The 20,745-nt window shown below is 48.3% G+C and overlaps 2 protein-coding genes across 17 annotated transcripts in view; one reads left to right on the top strand and one right to left on the bottom strand.

The window, feature by feature from the left end:
- LOC118968465 (palladin-like) overlaps window positions 1–20,745 on the bottom strand; it is a 175,693-nt gene that overhangs the window by 55,674 nt on the left and 99,274 nt on the right. The window lies entirely within an intron of this gene.
- Window positions 20,061–20,745, top strand: part of LOC140848999 (uncharacterized) — a 62,074-nt gene continuing 61,389 nt past the window's right edge. For all 6 annotated transcript variants that reach the window (XR_012130399.1, XR_012130397.1, XR_012130401.1 and 3 more), the window contains exon 1: window positions 20,061–20,602. Coding sequence is in view for 2 of the 6 variants with exons in the window: in XM_073234684.1 (XP_073090785.1) it covers window positions 20,144–20,602 (459 nt within the window). In the remaining 4 variants the exon portion in view is untranslated. The remainder of the gene's footprint in view (window positions 20,603–20,745) is intronic.

Below are 20,745 nucleotides of genomic sequence, written 5' to 3'. Positions count from 1 at the left end.
TAGCTCACTTTATTATAAGAATACAGTATATAATACATATCACATACAAAATATCTGTTAATTATTTAGGTTATCAATAAAGTCGACAGTAGGTTGTTAGCAGTTAACTTTTGGGGGAGTCAAAAGTTATGTGCAGATTTCTGACTGCAAGGGGGGGTCACCTCCCCTAACTCTAGCATTCTAAAAGGGTTAAACTATATACATAATAGAATATTATTCACCACAAAAGAAGGAAATCCTGCTATTTGCAACAACATGGATGGACCTTGAGGGCGTTATGTTAAGTGAATCAAATCAGAGAAGGACAAACATCATATCATCTCACTTTTATGTGGAACTGGAAAAACAAACAGATGTGGGAGTGGAGTGCAGGGTGAAGCGGGTGGAGGGGGTCACAGGGCACAAGTAAGTCCTGGGTTTGTGATGTGCAGCGTGGCAACTACAGGAAATAAAATTGCATTGTGTATGTAGAAGTTGCTAAGAGAGGTCTTAAAAGTTCTCATCACAGAAAAAAGAACTCTAAGTATGTGAGGTGATGGATGTTAATATACTGGGAAATCATTTTTCAATATTACATATATCAAATCACGTTGTTGTATACCTTAAACTAGTATGTTATGTCAATTAAATCTTAATAAAACTGGAAAAACCTAAAATTTTATTTTTAAGTGTTACATAATAAACTTGTTTGCAAAAGAAACCCCATGTTAACTGATCTCTGCACTTCATGGTATGAAAGGTAAGATGAAGTTAAGGTGTATGTAAAAAAAAAGCAATCAAAGCAAGCCTCTTCCTTAAACAAGTATGCTTCCGTGAATATCAATAGGGTTATTTGTTAATTTGCTGATTCTACCTGGTATTTGACCCCTCTTTCATCTGGACACAGAACTACTTCTATGAGAAATAAGAGTAGGAAAAAAAAATGTTCAGAACCCCAAGCCCACACTGGTGTGAGGGTGTTGATGAAACTCCCACCACACTCCAAGCAACTGATCAGAAATGAGCCAGCCTGGTGGGCACAGAGCTGTGAGCATGCACTACAGAGGGTGTGAAGCCCTCCTGCATGTGAGCTACATGTGGCAGGCAGCGGTAGCAAGCCATTCAGCTGTTCCTCAGTTCCCACTTTGATTCACTAACAAAATCAGATGATCACACGCTCATGGAAACAGCGATGCAGAATGGCCCTCTGAGACGGGGAGAGAAGGGAGCCTGCCTGGGAAGTTCAGGAGCATGGTCCTGACAGTGCCCACCAAGTTTATGCTCCTCAACCTAGCCTATCCCTGAGCTTTCTTCTTCCAACTTTTATTTTTTCAAAGGAAAGCCAAACGCCTGAATCTCCTGCCCTTGGTAAAACTTCATGTGGACTATGGATGAACCTCAGTGCTTCCATAATGGTCCCGGCCCTGGCTGGCTAGTGGACTACACATGTGTGGGTAATGCATCGTTACTGACTCTATATAAAGAGCCCTGCCCTGTGCTGTGGGTGACATGGCGGCACTGCTGCAAGGCTGCAGGAGAGCAGATCAGAAGCTGGAGTGGTGGCAGTGTGCCGAGGACAGAGACTGGGGTGGCTGTGCAGGCAGAGATGCCCGGAGAATGGCTGTGCAAGCAGAGAGGCCCAGAGGCAGAGACTGGCTTGCTGCGTGCAGACTCACTCTGCGTGAACGGGATTTTAATGATTGACCTGCCACGGTGGAAAAAAAGTTGGGTATAACCCTTCCACCCCAAAGAAACGTTTTGCTGTCATTTTCTTTGGTTGCATTGAATCCATAGTGAACTAGCCCAGGGCTGAAACCCATTGGCAAGACAATTGGCATAGTCGGCAGAGTTCACTGGTGACCAAGGATAAAGAACAGGCTGCCCTCACAGAAGGAGTGGTTCAGCAGCTGCACCTATGGATGGGGAGACACTCAGATGTCCCCCTGTGGACATGTGGTACTGGGAAGGGGTGGAGGACTGTAGTCCACCCCAAGAGAAGGAAACTTTGTTGCTGACTGAAATGGCATCACTATGAAGGACTGTGGAAATAGTAAAGGATGTTGTGGCAGCCTGAGAGGAAGCATCACAAGAAGGAGCAGCAGCCCAGGGAGCGGCACGAGAAGCAGCATGCAGGCTACCAGGTGCTGTGGGGCAGGTGAAAAATGTAGTGGAGCCATCAGCCCCAGAAATGGAGGAGTGGAGGTGTGACAAACAGGTTGGGGTGGAGGCTCTGCCAGTGCTGGAGGCGTCAGCTCCTCCTTGGTTGAGACCCCACCTGGTTGAAAGCTGGTGGAGGGCCAGAAGGACTCGGCAACCACGGGTTCTTCCAGGAGGGGTGCAGCCCCTCCTCAGGCTGTGGAGTGCTCCATGCTCTGCTTCTATCCTCAGGCTCAAGCACAAAGGGAAATACCATCTGCTTCTTGAAGAGGAATGTAAAGGGCCCCAGAACCCAGATGTGGGTTGGTTTGAAATGCAGGAGCAGACAGAAAGAAACTGGATGACTGGAGCTGTGGCAACAACTGAGACAAGAGCAGTGGTTCCAGCTGCTGAGGATGAAGCAGAGGCAGAGACAAAGGCACAAGATCGAAGACTTTCTGCTGGAGAGGCTGGGGAAGGTGGGTATTGTGAGGCCCACCCATGGTCCTTTTGGTTAACTCCTTTGAGTAGAACTGTTTGAATACAGCCAGAATGAACACTTGGTAGCAATTAATCTCCTTAGGCTTGAGGGTTATTATAATTTGTTGTAATTTTTGTTATTTGTATATTATGGAATTTGGTTACAATGCTCCAGCTTTCTTGCACAGGGACCATTGCAGAGGATTGAGGGCATACAGATTGAGAGGTGAGAACCCTGGAGGGGTGGAGTGTTGATAAAATGAGGGTTCCTGTGGCCAGGATTCTCACCTGGCCCTGGTTGCCTCGCTCACTTCACATGTGTGGGCAATACATCATTATTGACTTTATATAAAGAGCCCTGCCCAGTACTCTGGGCAACACGGTGGCATGGATGCAAGGCTGCAAGAGAGCAGAGCAGAGGCTGGAGTGGTGGCAGCACTGAGGACAGAGACTGGAATGGCTGTGCGGGTAGAGAGGCCCAGAGGATGGCTGTGCAGGGAGAGGGGCCCAGAGGCAGAGACTGGCTTGCTGCATGCAGACTCGCTCTGAGTGAACTGGATTTTAGTGACTGACCTACCACCATGGGAATAAAGTTGGGTATAACCCTTTCACCCCAAGAATATTTCTTTGGTCAGATTGAATCCATAGTGAACTTGCCCAGGGCTGAAACCCACTGCCAATACAAGAGCTCAAAGAGCTTTCCAGTCAATCAGAGCCTTCTGCATCCTGGGAGTTTCATCCACATGCCTCCTCCTGACCTAGGTATTAAAGGTAATCTTTCCTTCTCAGGAACACAGGCTCTCGAGTTAAGCACCTGTGTGAAATTGCCAGCTGAGTGTCCTTGATCACTTAGCTGCTCTGAGCCTGCTTCCTCATCTTTTGTGGGGGTTCTGCATAGCACTCACTTCCAGGCCATGAAGATAAAATGAGTTATACATAGGATATGTATACAGCAAACTTTCAATAAATGTCAGCAATTAATATTCAAGATGGCCATGTAACTCAGTAGCCAAATGTGGACACTTCTGTCTGGGACATATAATGAACTGGATAGGGCAGTTGAATAACAGGCAAATGGACAGTCCTGGGAAAAATGGAACGGTCATTCTATTAATATTACACAAAGTCAAGTTGACATAATGAGATAAACTGATTTACAAAATTAATAAAATTTGTGCATCACTGGGTGCCAGAGAGTACAAGATTAGATGGAATGCCCTATTTTTTCTTTTTATTAAGGTATCATTGATACACAATCTTATGAGGTTTCACAAGAAAAACAATGTGGTTACTACATTCACCCTTATTATCTGGAATGCTCTATTTTAAAAAATCACTAATTGTAATTTAAAGCATATACCTTCAAAGAGACCTAACAGCTACAAGTTAACCACACATTCTGCTGAACTTAGAGCATTCCCTCTCAACATTATCCCAAGTAAACAGTAAAGCATAGCTTAAATGATTTCTTTCCTCCTCAGAGCCCCTTCTCTGCAGACATCAGAGACTACTCTGGGAGCCGGGGAGGGGCACCTCATTAAATAAAAAGGCAAACAGCAGTGTAACTGTATTTACCACGGACCCAGGTGTGCTCAGCACAGAAGCACATGGCAGCTGTACAAGGAACTAGGCTGTTCCCTCCTGACCTGGGGGACTGTCCCCCAAACACTGTCATTGTAGGAACAGAGAAAACACATTTGTTAAAAATGAGCTTTAGTGGAAAAAATTCAGCTGGCACTATGTTTTCCTCTCTGCGGTCTTTACTATATATAGTTGGGAGTGGGGAGCTGGGATCTGACTGCTAGAGGCAGGCAGACTTGGGCCATTTCCTAGCCCCTGGGCCCGGGCGGCTGGCCTGCAGAAACAGCAGAGCTCAGGATGCAGAGGCCCAGTCCCACAGGCCAGCCCGCTGTGCTGCTGTTTCTCCCTGGGTCTCGGACCTCCCACCTATAAAATCAGCACAAGGCCTCTTTCTGACCTAATTCACCAGGAGGTGCCTGTGGAATCTCAGAGCATCTGGGAAACATTTTTTGGCTTAGTCAACTTTGTGTATTTTCCCCTGTATGTCCAACCAAGATTTATGCCAGAACTGGAATTCCAACATTTTGGTCTAAGGGTCCATCCTACCATTCTTGAGTGGCCTGTCCACCCAAGACCACTGCTTGTTCCCTGTGCTCCGCGGGGGCATGTTCGGCAAGGGCAGTGGCCTCCTGTCCTTCCCCACACTGCCTGGAGCTGAGTAGACAGCCCGGGAATGATGCGAGGCAGCCACGGCTAGCATTTATTGGGCACCCAGTGAATGCAGACACTCTCCCATTTGGTGTGTCCACATAACGTTCCTCTCTCACATACAGGAAAGATCTCTCCTGCATGCCTCATGGGGTGGCCCCGCTTCCCCTTTCTGTCCCTCAGGCTTCCCACCCAGGTAACGGGGTGACAGAGCTGCTGTGGGGTAAGGTGTGGGCAGCACTCCACACAGAGGGGGCCTTGGTAGCTGTTCCCACCCGCTCCTCTGCCTTCGAAAGGCGCCACCATGGCAGTGCCAGTGGCCCATCCTGCCTGCCTTCTTTCCTCCCATGCTGTGCCCTCCGCATGCCCCGCAGCTTCCGGTGACTTGCCGGCCTGCCCCGAGGGACTCTCCCCGTGCTCCTGGGGCAGGTCCCGCCTGCGCAGCCCCCGGGCTCGCCGCTCCCGGCCAGGCCCTGCGCTCCCCACTCGGTTGCTTGGACGCCACATCGGCCAGAGGCCACCTGGCTTCCCTCCTCTCACTTACGAAGTTACTTCGAAGCACCAGACTTTGAATCCCGGCATTGCCACGGAGGAAACCCTCACACGTGGGAAAAGCTAGCAATTATGCCCCATAGAGGAAAAGGCTGCAGCCAGGCACCCAGGCAAGACCGCTGCTGCCTCTCCTCATGCCACCACTAACTGGAGGCTGGGCTCCATGGCCTCCACGAAGCAACGGGGTCTTCTCTGTTTTTCCCCAAAAAACTGATTTTATTAATCCCCCAAATTAAACATTTTTTGCAAAGCGTAATAGTAAATTAATTTTACCAAACACAGCTGAGGCAGAAATAAAGGTGATTCTGCTCAAAATCCTACTACCCATGGATGTCAGCAAGTGAACATATATATCCTGAACACGGTATAGACAGATTCCCTGACACCCAACCAGATCTGAAAGCCACAGAGCAGATTAATTGTAATTATCATGGCTCACTACCAACTCGCCCACCTACTGCAAACCGCAGGGATGGCCTTTAATTATTCATTCTGCCTCCTCGCCCAGGAGCTCACACAACACAGCACCAGGGTCAAAGCTGGGAAGCCAGTAATGAACGAAATGGGCTGGCACTTGCCCCAGGGGACCAGTAGGCATGGTGTGGCCTGGAACGGGGCACCACCTTGGCCTTACAGCAGAGGCTTTCCTGGCGAGGGCGATGGGCCGCAGGGGCTTCTGTGCCAGCATGGCCTGTCCTGGACCTGCAGGGGCTTCTGTGCTGGGTGTGGCCCGTGTTTCTCACTTTGCAGTTCAGCTCAGCGCTCGGCTGTGCAGCGGGGCCAGCTGTCAGAGCTCTGGCGTTCCAGGGCAGGGGGCACTGGCCTGCTCTGCTTGGCCCTCGCTTTCACCAGCCTCGAGGGGCACCTCATGCAGACAGGCAGGTGACTTCAAATCGACAGCACTGTCAGCAAGGGCTGACTTGTGAGGACAAGGCTGGCATAAGCTTCACTGACGTTGCCTACTGACTCCCTTTCTCTGCCCTAAACAGCAATTATTGCTTCCTTTTCTCAGGAGGTTGTGACATTTCCCGCAGACACTAAATGTGGTGGATTGGCTCAACATGGACTATTTTGCTAGGCGAGACTACGATTTGGGTTTCCATTGACACCTTCGTGCTTATCCAGTGGGGATAAAGGAGTCATAGTTGTGTTATGCTTTGTTTTTTAACTTTTAGCATTAATGGTTCTTGATAGACTAGTTTTTAAAGTTGTAAGGTGTAAGTCCTTCAGAAGAAGTAGGTTTGGTATAAAAATGAGAAATCCATAGATTTTTTTCAATTCAACTCAAGACATTGGACAATTGTCCTATCAGCTTACCAAATGGTTTTCCCCTGCCTCTTCTGCTTTACCATGTGGTTCCCTTTCAATTAATGGGGGTATGAGAGAGAAGTGTATTCTGGAGACAGAGAAAGTCAGCAGTCTCCAGAGCAGAGGATACATGTAGGTGTGACTGGCATGCCTGAAAGGCCTGGCGGAAGGGAGGAGAGGCCTTGATAACTGAGGTGAGGACCTTGAGAGACGTGGTGGAAAACAGCTGCAGCTGGCCAGGCAGACAGCCAGCCCGCAGCCTCCCCGCTTCTCAGTGGGGCAAGGGCCAGATGCATTCCCACGAGTTTTCCTTGCCTGCCTATAGTTGCTAGGCACAGCGATCAGACTAGGGACACACGCTGAACAGGAGCTGAGATGCATATTTGAATAACACTTGGCGATTCTGAGCCAAGCCTAGGACAGCACATTACAATGACAGGATTAGAAATTATATCATTAGAAATAGAAGTGACAAAAGGAGATAAACTTTTACCCAGAAAGGACTTTCCAGGCTTTTCAAATAGGTTTGAATATAAAGAACTGTCCTCTTCTGGAGGACTTCCATTAGGTGGGTACTAGTGCAATCCTAAACATGTCATATAAAAAATGCCATTTTATAGTCAGGAAAAAGCCTTCCTCCTATCTTTTGGGGTTCTTGGTGGGGAATGGGGGCTGAAGTAAGGCAGTGGGTCCCTCCAGCAGCCAGGCCGCAGGAGGCAGGCAGGCAGGCTAGGGGCCTCCCAAGCGACCCCCACTCAAGCTCTGGTGGGATGCTTCAGTCTCAGGAACCGGGAGGTGTAGTTTCCTGGCTCTACGGAGGGGCAAACATCCCCTGCTTGTTGTCAGAGCCCTCGTTTCTTAGTGTCCTTCAAGTATGAGGGAGGATTAAGGGAGCTTAAGGCTTTTTAAAATTAAGGATATTGAACAAATAGTTAGGAGATTATTTATTATGTTTTGTTACAAATTTCAGCGAATTCATCCATAAGTATACATAGTAAAAGAGAATAATCATGCCCAAGATCTCTTTTGGGCTGGGCTGGTTCTACCTGCTTATCTTACTGCTGCGCTTGACCCACTGAGCCCCAGGCTGTCCTTTTCTTTAAAAATGGGGCTGGTAACACCCGCTCACAGACTTCTTGTCAAGTTTAAGGATAATCTTGAGTTTAAAAGGATAGTTCACTGCAGACACAACTTGAGTGTGCAAGGATATGTGTAAAAGAATTAAGTTGAACCTGGCTTTTAAGAAATTTTAGTTTCCTTTCAGTTACCTCCAGTATCGATAAAACGTGAACGTTAAGTTTGGTTTGTACTGAAATCTAAGGTCTCAAAACCTAGTAGAGATTTAATTCAGAGTTCTGAAAGCAGACATCATGTTCTCTGTGGGTTTGTCACAACAGAAGCCGTTATGGGCCAGAACACACCATCTTCCTTCTCCTCTTCCTCCCACACTGAGTAAGCCAGAGCACTTCAGAAATCACCTTAAACATGTGCAGCTCTTCTGCTGCTGAGTTCATATGGTGAAGAAAACCTTAACCAGCCTCTAGCAAAGTAAACACAGCAAATGGAGACCCAGGTCCAGAGGAGCAGTGCCCGCCAGCACCTGGGGCCTGGAGCCCACCACAGCCCCTCTGGCTGTTTCCCCTCTGCAGCCTCGGTTGCAGAGGGAAGATAAAGCCGGAGGTCAACCACCACCACTGATGGGCTGGAACGGTGCCGTGTCCTGAGTGTGCAGTATGGGACCAAGTTGAGCTTCATGCTGGGGACTGAATAGGCATATTCTGCTTCAAGGAAACTCCCCACCCTCCACTGTCATGAGTACCCTTATGTTGCATTTTAGGGGAAAGTTTGCCTGCAGTGAACTACAAGTTAATCACACCACCAAATACTGTGGAGGAGGAATGTCTTGAAATTCCTTTTTGCCTGAAATAAGAGATTCTAAGTGGCTTCCTGACACTGTGTGGATAAAATGAGGGCTCCTGTGGCCAGGATTCTCACCTGACCCTGGTTGGCTAGCTCACTACACACATGTGTGGGCAATGCAGTGCTACTGACTCTATATAAAGAGCTCTGCCCAGTGTTCTGGGTGACACGGTGGCACAGCTGCAAGGCTGCAGGAAAGCAGAGCAGAGGCTGGAGTAGTGGCAGCACCAAGGACAGAGACTGGGATGGCTGCAGGGGCAGAGAGGCTCAGGGGAAGAGACCGGCTTGCTGCACACAGACTCGCTCTGAGTGGATGGGATTTTAGTGACTGACTTGTCACTGTGGGAATAAAGTTGGGTATAGCCCTTTCACCCCAAGAATGTTCTACTGTCATTTCTTTGAAACCCACTGGCAGGTCACACTGATAAAAGTTCAAAAATGAAATGCAGTTATAAAGCTGACTCTCCTCATTACTTTTCTAAAGACTGTGATTCAGGACAATTATTCAGCATGAAATACATTTTGTGAATCTAAGCCTTTCGACCATTTAAAGCACAGGATTAAAGTATGTTCCTCACTGAAAGTCTGAAGCCCCCAGAACCTCAAATTAGCAGGGTCTTGAGTTTGACAGCTGTCCTGACTTCTTGCTTTCAGGATTGTGTCCTCTCATGTATCAATTGTGCTTATATTTTCCTCAGATTCTTTTATCATCACTGATGTGTGAGAGGACTGCTATTAAGAGAAAGAGAGAGAGGCTGGGACCGATGCTCTGCCGTGACACCCAGGCTCTGTAATGGGTTGCCTGGAGGGGCAGGTGGCAAAACCCCATGGGGACCACTCGCTGGGGCTCCTGCTTCCCTACCATACCTGCTCTCCCTTCATAACTGGTATTTAAAATTCATGTAAGACAACTGCAAATTGTTTCACCTCTTTCTCACTCTTACAGAGGAAACTCTGATGATCAGATATTACTGGCACTGACATTGATACCCTAAAGCTCATTTAGGATGGTAACTTTATGACAATCACCAGGTATTCACGGTCAGTTAAGCTACACAAATCAAACTGACCCTGTCAGCTCTCAGCCATCCAGGTTCTAAGAGTGAACATGAGGAAATGAATGACACACACCTGGACCCTCACTCTGACTGAAGTCAATTGACAGAGCACTTCCAGTAGTTTGTGTTCTGACTTATATCTAAGGATGAACGTAGTGGAGTGCGGAGTGAGTGCAGAACTGAACAAGTGTACAAGTCCGTATTCCCGTATCTGAGAGGGCAGGGAGTCCACTGGGAGAGTGAGGACGGGGGGCTGGGAACAGCCACCCGCAGATGAGCTGCCCCGGTGTGTCAGGAAGCCCCATCCCATCTCAGCGCTCTTGGTGGCCAGCTGACAGGCAGGGGGGTCTGGGAGGGCCACAGTGGGTGCCAGAGTCCTGGCAGCTGCACTCGCCTTGGCGAAGGTGATCTGGAAACGAAGTGGCCAAAGGCCCCAGGAAGGGGAGAGAGGCAAGGACAAGAGCAGGGACCCCAGAGAAAGGTCTGGTCTGGGATCATGAGGGAAGCAGAAGCCTCGTCACTCAGACCGCAGTAGTCTGGAATCAGTGATGCACCTCGGAGAGTCTTTGACCAGCAACTCTGAAGGGGGTGTATCGAATAAATCACTGCTATAAAGGGGCAGCACTGTTTAAGAAAGGCTCCTCTCGAGTCCTCTGGAAGCATACATTATACTAATAATTAAAATCATGGCTTTACTTCCAACCAACACTTTCTTAGTCTTGACTAGTTGAGTTCTTTATAGGAATATACTTTTCTTTAAAAAGAAATCTTACTTTGGGGTCTTTTAAATTCAAAACAACCTGTCTGTGGGTAATCAAAATCAGAGGATGTTCTTGAAAAAAGAACAAAGGTATTAGTAATAAGTGGTAAGTAGGGCCTAGAGTTCCTTTCTAAGCATCTAGAAAGACTTCTCAAATTACACAGTCATATAGAAAATATTTGGATCGATTTGCAAATGCATACCCTCACAGGAAGAGCTGTGTGCATGCTGCCCAGGGCACTTGGTGCGACTGAACAGGCCTTTTGCTCACAGCACCCCGCTCTGCCCCTCCGGAGCTGCAGCCTTCTCCCCCTGCTCCCACTTCTCAGACCGCTCTGCTGTCAGGCCCTAGGGCCCCACTGCTCTGAGCTCTCTGTGTCAGCTCACCAGGGGCACACCCACTGTCTGCCCCTCAGTCTGGCTGCTGGGCTCTCTCGCCCTGGCCTGGCCCAGCACCTGCCCATGCTCCTTATTCATTAGGGACCCTGGGACATGGGCCACCCTGAAGGACTGTTTGCTGAGAAATGAAGGATCTGGATTTGTTGCTGGCTTTTCAAGTGTATGGGAAGGTTTTCAAGTGTGACACACTCCAACAGCAACCTTGGAACCCATCCCTTATTCATGAAAAGTTGGCAGGGAGGTAGGTTGGCTGTGAGACGTTAGTTCAACTTCCTGCTATACAACCTTTTCCAGCTCACATATTCTAATCTTAGAGCAAAACCAGAATTCCACAGGTTAAAGGACTCCCCGGACATCACAGGGTCTTGTATACTGGGACATGATGTCTTTGAACAAAAAGCAAAAAGGATAAACAATGATCTCAAAGGATAGTTGTAAGAATTAGTAAAACTGCATATAAAAATACTTTGAAAATTAACAGTATCGTTAAATATTTACTGACTAAATGAGTAAGCAATTTATGTGAATTGGGTATAGAGCAAGCAGAGCAATCTTCATTTTCAGGTATATTCAGTCATGATTGCTAATCTTTAAAGGTGATCTAGTCATTGTTTCCTGGAGGAATTCTGGCCTAAATCAAAACAAAAAACCTCACAGAGCTCTCTGACAAAGCCCTTGGATCTGCACAGGCAGGGACCCTGCTCTCCTCATGGGGAATGACTCACAGGAAATGTGCCCCAACAAAGCCTTGCTCCCCTGGGCAGTGGTGCACACCTCAGCCCTGCGCTGTCCTGGATGCCTGCTGAAGCACAAGCACTATAGGCTCCTTTCCACTTTCACGGACGTTCTTGGTAGAGGCTCTGTGAGGCTGTGGGGCTGCAATTATTCATGAGGCGATGTGAGGGGTGCCCATGCCCTGGCAATGTGTGGTAGATCTGGCAGGGAAGGCAACTCCCGGAACATTGTTTCCAGCCCAGGAAATGTCTCAGGTGGCCTGGGAGGGATAAGCTGCTGCCAGTTTTCAGGCACGGGCTTGCTACCCTCGGGTGACATCATCAGACTGGATTCCTCACTCTGTGCCCCACAGAGACCTCTGCCTTCAGTCAGCCTCCATTTTTCTCCAATACCTCATGCGATGCCGAGCACAGCTCCAAAAACCTAATATGGAAGGCCTCTGATTCATGTGGTGACCCTCCTTGGCCATAAAATAGCAAAAGCATTTACTGATGTGCACTTCAAAACCACCATATAATGGGAAGGCTTTCTGAGGAGAGCACTGTTGTTACCTGGAACAATGGATTGTAACCGTGACTGCAGCATCAGGTTGACAGAACTCTCAGAGGACATATGTCCCACAGTGGTTTATCCAGGAACTAGGAACTGAGATCATTGAAAATCAAATTAAATTTACAATGCTCTTTTAAACTGTAAACTTTTCTCTAACTTGAGCTAAACAGAGAAGATAAACTCTTTACCAGGTGGAAGCTGTAATTTTTACAAGGTTGACTTTGTCCTGTTACCTTAGCTTAGGGGTCACACCGATTCATTAACTATCCCATGTTTCTCAAATGACATTATATCCAAAGGACATTATCTTTTGAAATATAAATTAGCATAAAAAGCTCCAAAAGGTCACCAGAAGTCTATTATTTATGTTACAGAGCCCACTATGGTAAACCATACTGCATTCAAAATTCATTCAGGCAAATTGTCATGCTTAGAAGCTAGAGTTAGATGACATCACATTTTTCCTTGGTCTTTGATGCCATGATATATGCATACCACACATTTGTTTAACCATTTCTATCATCATTTTTCAGATAATGGACACTTGGGATTTTTGTGAAGCTTTTGTTTCTAATAGTTTTGTTGATTATGCAGATTTATAATTTGAACTAGAATATGGCACTTACTGATGTCTGAGATACATCTTACAATTTATCCAAGACTAGGGAATCATATCCCATAAGGTCATCAACCACTTAGGAGTTTTAACCAAACACTTCAGGAGAGGACAAAAAGAAGCTGAAGACAAAGGGGCCAGACAGAATTGGACGCGGATGCCTTTTTTCCCTCCTCGCATGGCACTGGAGTAATGAAGCTTTTCTCAGATAGTTCCTTTGCTTTACGAGGCCGGCAGAGGCCCTGTCTGCGTTGTCTGGGAGAAGACAGCTGGCTGTGACAGCCCGAGCTGGAACTGTCAGAAGGCAGACTTGGGATAACGGCCATTTCCTTAGCTCAAAAATAAAAGGCGGCAACAGAAAGCAACAGGCCTGCAAGTCATGGGTGCATCTCTAAACTTCAGTTAAGGTGTCTACACCACAATGCAGAGAGAACACCAGGAGTAAGCTAACCTTGACAAAGACCCACAGGTTCATGCATACCCTGTGGTTTCTCAATACTTTAACCTTTAATCTGACTGCTGAGAGCCAGAACACTATCAGTATTTCTTGATTATAATTTTAGTTGAATGCTTACTGCCAGTCAAAGTGATTTTTTAATGAAACTTGCTGAAGGGGTGTTGTATCTGAAGCCAGACCTGAAGCACAGTGATGAAAGGGTGGGCTGATTATCTCAAAGTCAGAAGAGAAGCCAAAGACCATTACAAAAAACAGGATCATACCCAAGATTCAGGGCAGAGCGAACTGTACAACCAACTTTTGCTTCGAGTTATTTAATCTGCCTCATATTCTTTTACTGATTATTATGCAAGGTAGCTGTATTACTCTGTGAATGCTACATAATAATTCTGTTTATTTAAAGCACATAAATCAGCAACAGTTGTACTACGCAGGATGTGAAATCACTGGTGTGGGGTAATGCTGAAATCTGCCCTCGTTATGGAGGGAGGTAGAAGGCTACAGTCAACCAGGACAGAGCATTTGGGTCCAATTCAACTGTCCTTCTCTTTCACTTTCAGATTTCTATTTGGCTTCATGAGTAGACAAAACAAAATGTTAGGATTAGAAACAAAATAGACACTAGGAAGCCACATTGGTTGGGAGCTCCTGACACTTGGACACACAGAAGGGACAGATGGGCAGCCAGCAAGCCTGGAGTGCAGTGCCGGCCTCTGGATGGCAGAGCCATCTACTCAGCACCACCGCTAGACTTGTCCTCAGTGCTGGCCCAGGACCGGTGACCATGTGGCAGGAAGTGCCCCTGTGTGGCTCCCTCACCACCCAATGAGATCCTTCCACTAGGATTACTTTCCCAAGCAAACAGGTCATCAGGGTTTTAAACATGTAGCATTTAAAAACTAAAAAATTTTCTTCCTGAACGCATCATCAACATTCTCAATTTGACTTTGCCAGTTCTGCTGTCCATGCTCAAGCTTTTGGAAAGTTCTGCAGTTGCCCTTGGCTGACGTTTGCAGGTGGTAATATCACTGCACCAGGAAAACACAGCTACATGGGGCCATCTGAGGTGGCACCTGCGGACAGTCCCAGCCAATCAGACCTCACCGATCAGGTACCCATCTCCCTACTGGGATGATGCAAGGGTCTGGGTGTTTTTAGACAAATGACTTGGCCCTCATAAATAGCAATTTATTTCACATATCTCAACCTTGATAAGCTTGTGATGGACCTAGATTTAGACTTCTAAATCTCTAATGAAAGTAATTCCAAGTAAAGTTTCTCAAGTAAGATGTCAGATTTGTCATTCATTCATACGTGCAGCAAAAGGACACGAACCTGAGAAAAGGGCTGGCAGCTTCACCTGCCTGCTGGTTTTGCCGAGATTTCTTGCCCTGCTGAACAGTTCCAGGAGAGTCCAAAGAGAACTGATACCACACAGAACAGTGTAACTGCGTACGCTCTTAGACTGACAGCTCCTGCTGCCTGCGATGAGGAAGGGCCGAGGGAGGCCTGGACAGCTGCCCTCTTAGACTGGATCAATGCCTGCCTTTCAGCGATCTGCAAATTCTCACGTGCCCCCCTCTCTCGCACAAATAAAAGCTTCCCTGGAGAGATGAGGCCCACCCCCGCATCTTTGCCCCAGGTCTCCTGCCGTTGCTCTGGCCAGGCTGCAGGCACTGATGTGGACAGCGTGCTCAAATGGTCTGTCATGAACAGCAGTGACACATGAGCAGAAATGGAGCGCATCTGGATCCACCCTCCTAGTGCGTGCCTAAAATAGTTTAAAAAATCCACAGGCCACCTTCCATACAAATACATCCATATATTTATAGTCATGAAGACAAGTAGAAATTGAGGCCTTACAAAGAAAAACCATAAATCTTTCTGACCCCAGGTTTGAATTACTTCCTGGTGGTTGTACTGGGATGTGCTCTGCTGCAGTGTCCTCTCAGCCAGTGGGCCTGCAGACCCCCGCTCGGTCACATGACAGGGTGATAATTCCCAAACTGCTGACTTCCACACCGACATACTCCCAGCACATCAGGCCCAGCGACCTGAGTGCCTCCTGGACACCTCCGCTGGGACTGCACAAAGCCAAACGTGCCTTCCCTCAGCGCTGTGCCACCTCTGGTTCCCTTCTCAAGATGGCAGCCTATCCACCCACCAGCCAGCAGAACAATGGGCATGCCCCTCCTTACCCTTCACACGCCATCAGCACCCAGCAGCCAACAGTATGCTCCCATCCCCAGAATCCAACTACTTCACTCAGATCCTTTAAGTCAGCTGAGACCACCAGTGTTTACTACCTGCTTTGCTCTGACCATTTCCCAGCTGACTGCCTAGAGTCCCAGGGGTGTGCTGACCAACTAGGGGGCATCAGACAGAAGCATCAGGCATGGTCCAAGGGTGATGGGATTTACAGCCACTGGGGGTAACACAAAAGAGCATACAATTAAAGCCTTCTTCTAGTCTCACAAAACCCAGTTTTACTATTAGAGATGAACTCAGTGAAATGATTGGCAATGGGATAAGCTGGCATACAAGTGCTGAGTTAGAGACCGTGTCAGGGCATCTCAGGAGGCAGAGATCAACGCGACGGTCAGGACAGAAAGTTGTATGTTCTGGAATTTCTAGACAAGCGTGTAGGTTTATTAAAGCACTCAATGAACTCTAAGCCCACACCTACAGAGTGCAGGGCTCTGATCCATGCAGTGATGGATAAAGAAGAGAGTAGAAGGTCCCCCTCCTAAGAGGGGGCTGCCTGTGGAATTTTGAGGTCCTGTCTAAGCAGACTGGGAGTCAGATTTGGCTCTTGGTGAGCCTGACTGCATGTGTCACAGGGTCTTCCAGTGACTCTTAGGCATCTCCTCAAACTTTCCTCAGATGCCCTCCCAGCTGAGGACCGGCCACGCTGGACCAACAGGCAGGTGGCAAGGGGCTTGCACAGCTCCCACCGCTGGGGCATGCCCCTTGCAGACCTGGCTGGACTCCAGGGCCAGATGACCCATCTCCACTCTTGGCTGGGGCTCTCTATGGCTCCAGAGCTGCTGCCTCTGGAAAGGTCCTGCCCATATTTCTTGTTGGAGGAACCCCCAGTCCCTTGCTGGAGTAGCTCCCCTGACTGATGAAAAGGCCCCTCTCAAAGGCGCACACAGAAGGGTGGCTGCCACGGTGGGGCACCTGGCCCCAGGGTCTCCCAGACCCTTCCCCCCACTGCACTTTCCCTCACCAGGCAGGCCTCGCGCTCCTCCCGGGTCTTTTCTGCCATAGCACACACTGTTAGCTGTCTGTGGTTTGTCTCCTTCCACTAGAAAATGAGCTCCAGGAGGGCAAGGGTTTTGTGAATTGTCTGTTTGCCCATTTAGTTCCTTGCCTGTTCCCTGAGTTCAACCAGTGCCCAGGTCACTTGCTCAACAGTATTTACTGAATTAAGGAGGCCCCTGCCCTGCAATTTCTGATCTGTGTAACTACAGGCAAATTTCATTTTTAAGATGGCCATACCCACAGCACTTTCTACATGGGACTGTGGTGAGGACTAAGTGTCCTACAGTGTCAAACATTTCAACTTGCACATTTTCCAGCATCACGTGAGTGCTCCACAAATGGATTTTATATATGGTTATTTAGAATGGAATAATTACACACCAGAATCCTTATTTACCTAAGTCTTATCCAGTCCCAAATAGGGACTTTTTGGGGATTTAGTGGAATGGTATCAAAAAGAAAAAGTCTGTAGACTTCCTTGGCCTCTACTATTAAAGAGTCTACTTAATATCTAACCTGCCTTTAAAAATACTGACCCCACAACTGAGCAGTGCAGATGTCTGATCTCGGTTCTACAGTACAAATCATGGTGAGTAATAATGCCAACTCCCAGGCTGCTCCACTCACCGACCATGGAGAACAGGCCTTGGAGCCACCGACAGCTGGGCCTCACTCCTGCCCGGACGCTGAGGCCTCCTCCTGTCCCTTTCCCCTCCACCACCACAAAGCCAATCACTGCCGGGAACCCCTTGCCACAGCTCTATGCTCCAGGGTAGGGTCTGGAAGTACCTCTTTCCATACCTTCAGTTTCCCTCCAGGGTTTCAGTGGAAAAAGAGAAGGTGGGGTCCACTTTGCCATTGCTTAAAAACCTTAAAATCCAGCTGGAGTTTTGAGTGCATTTTCCCACAAAAACCAGTGGCTTGGTTCTACAGCACTATTAATAATGCAGAATAGTTCAGCTATGATTTCTGGCTGGCCTGGGAACCTGACCATGAAGTGTGACGTGGTTCCAGTCACAACATCTGCCTGATCAGACTTCCCAGTAACCAACTTACAAACCACATCCTGAATCCAACCCACCCAGAAGCTGAGGGATGCTAGTCCTCACACAGGTGTCACAGATGCCACAGAGGGTGGGATCAAACTCGAGAGTCTCACGTATGGTGGTCCAGGGCGCTTCCCTCCTTTCTGGGGGGCTTGACCCCGGCTCTGTATTGCCAGGTGTGGTGGGCTTCCCGCAGAGAGCTCTGCCCAAACTCAGCGTGCTGAGAATGCAGCAGCCCGGTTGTGCCGGCTGATGAAAGCCGCCAACACGCTTCTCTCCCTCTTGGTCGAGCCTTGGAGTCTCTTCTTTTGGTTTTGTGTGTTTCCTGTCTTCTTATGAACCTATTTTTAACACTTCTTTATGGAAAAAAAAAAAAGTAAAGTTCTGCCAGTAGAAACCAAAGAATGGTTCTCCACTCATTTCTTCGGGCTGGCACACCTTGTTTGTAAATGGCAGCTTCTTCCTCGGGAGGAAATCTTGTCCACCAAATAAGCCATTAGCTTCCAGAAGTTCATGCCAAAATGTAAATCACCACCCTTGCTTGCCACAGTGGGGAAGCTGCGGCAACTGAGCCAATGCACATTCAGTGGGAGACTCAGGTCTGACACTAACCACCCCACATGCCCAGTGCGTGTCCCTGTGGTCATTATCTGAAACACACAGGGAAGGGAGGCTCACCTAACTGGAATGGCTTATGTCACCAGGCAGAGTTAACCCTAAAGCATACACCAGTGAGGCAGTTAAATCTACTGCTCAGTGAGAAAGCTGTGCCTTTAGCAGCAGGTGGGGTTGGGCAGAAAGCTGTGCCCATGAGTTCAATGGTGCTTCTGACTCCCTGCCATCCTGGGGAGTCCTGCTCCATGTACCCCCATGCCTTTTCTACAGGAGTAGGCTATGGCTTTACTGCAACAAAATCTCCTTGGCTGGAACCTTCCTTACTCTAATTCTTTATCTTTCATCAAAATTGGACACAGAGCTTCCCTGGGGAAAACAAAAATTGTCCCTTGAGTGAGTGCAAACTCCCAGGGATTTTCTAGAGCCAAAACCTTGGGACACAGAACCAGGAAGAGCTGAGTGCCTCCGTTTATCTCCATGATCCTGTACAAAATCCTTGTCTTTCCTATACCTTTCTTTCAAATCTAGTAGAGTTCCATTTTTTGTTCTGTGTCTCAAAAGAATATCATCAGAATGAGCTAATATGTATAATGTATTATATGGGAACACTTTCAAAGAAGGGTTTAGGGCTCTTTAAATTTACCTTAATTATTAAAGTGTTTATTTAATGTCTACCCCTTCTTCCCATTTACTTGAAGATATTGAATAGTAGACAATTTTAGAAGTATAGTGAACTTTTGATTACTCTGTTTATGTCTTCTGAAATAAATGATGAAAAAGTAGGATACATTTTGGTATGAAATTATGTATGTGGAAATATTCACAAAAGGGAACACAATGTCTAACATGGGGGGTAGGGAATCATCAACTGTTTGAACAGATTAATAGCTTCCTCTTGAAATAATGAGTTTAGTACCTTGAGCATATGGACTCTTTGATAACTTCCAGGAAATGCTTTAGATTTCTGTAATATATAGCTGTTTCAATTAGAGTACAAGGTTTACTCTAGCCTACTGAAAAAAGAGTATCTTGGTGAAAAAAAACACCTATTCTGACAAACACTACAGCTCTTCTACAGAGAAGACAGCAAAACTTTAAAGATCAACTACAAGGCAGTGTAGTAAGTGACACATTCAACTTTTATTTTGTTATCGTAAATAAAGATTTTAAAGATCAACTCAAAACTAGATCCCACAAGACAGGCTGAAGCACACCAGGGCTGCTATAAGTAGGAACCTATCTATCCATTACTAGGTCAAGGCCCTCACCGGGGCCAGAGTGGTCATTTGGTTATTACACCACTTAAAGCAGGTTATCTGGACCATACCAGCTGTCAGAATTTTATGATTTATGGCTCCAACACTCAAAAATATAAAGCTATGTTACAAACCACCTACCCATCCTCTTCACTCAGAGCATCACGTTCTCACACAGCCACAGAGATGGCTGGGATGTTGGCATGTTTTGTAGTACCTAGTTTCTTATTAAAGGCTGTGGTGTGGGCACTGGGCAACCCACCCACTCCTGATTCTAAAGACAAAAAAGTAGAATGAATATCAAATACATTCTATTTCATGTAAAATAAATAAAAAATAAAGCTTAGGAATCAGTTGAAAAAAATCTATTGATTATATAGTTTGTACCTATTTGCCATACATTTGTTGTTCAAGGATGTACTCGCCACTTAACTGTCCTCGCCCTTAGGGTCTAACTTAACCACTCTGAGCCCTTGTACCTCATGCTCTCCGACATCACTATTAACAGACTAGGAGAACAAAATGCACTCAAACCTCTTACCCCTGAATCAAAGTCCGCCACATCCAGAGGAAAAGGATAACCACTTTCCTCAGGGATGTTAAAAGCTAGTAAGAAAAGCTGCTGCCTCTGAAGCCTGAGCTCCACAGGCACCCCAATCCAATGCCCTGGACAATAGGCAGTCCTCAGCGGCAGCGACGGACACTGTCCGACGGGAGCTTTCAGGACACAAGTCAGACCGTGGCCTCAACGCCGGGGCGCGCTTGCTGGGCGGGGAGCTGGATGCGGGCGGGAGGCGGGAGCGGAGCTTCCCGAGCGCGGGGCCCCGGAGCTGCTGTCCGAGTGCGCGGCTCAGCCCGCGGCCGCCTCTCCGGGCCTCGCTCCAGCGCGCGCGGCCGAGTCCCAGCCGCAGCCCGCTGCCCCCGCCCCCGCCCTCGGACTGGGTCCCGGGCGCCTGCCCGGCCCGCTGGGGGCCCAGGGAAGGGGTCGCAGAACCGAGGGCGCAGGCCGGGCGGGCGGACCCACCTCTCCGCCGCCCCACGCAGGGGCCGCGCCGCCTCACGCCCGCACCGCGTGCCGGATCCGGGCACCCGGGCCGCGCGGGATCCCGAGCAGGGACGCAAGCCCCCGCCCCTCCCCAGGGCACCACGCCTACCTCGCTGCGGGCTGCGGTGCCGACTCCAGACGCTGCGCGCTCCTAACGGTGGGCGACGGCCTAAATACCGGCCCGCGCCCTTCAAAGTAAGAGTCCCGCGGGCCCAGGCCCGCTCCCCCGCGACGCGCCCCCCTCGCCCGCCCCGGTTCCCCCATGGCCCGCCCGCTCCGGCCGCGCCCCTCCCCCTCCGCGCTCTCCACCCCCTGTGCCCTCACCAACGCTGCGCCCC

This window comes from Manis javanica, chromosome 4 (genome assembly GCF_040802235.1).
Source record: "Manis javanica isolate MJ-LG chromosome 4, MJ_LKY, whole genome shotgun sequence".
In the NCBI taxonomy this organism is placed as follows: domain Eukaryota; kingdom Metazoa; phylum Chordata; class Mammalia; order Pholidota; family Manidae; genus Manis; species Manis javanica.
The sequence above is the reverse complement of the archived record's forward strand: the minus strand, read 5'-3'. Positions and strand labels throughout refer to the sequence as shown.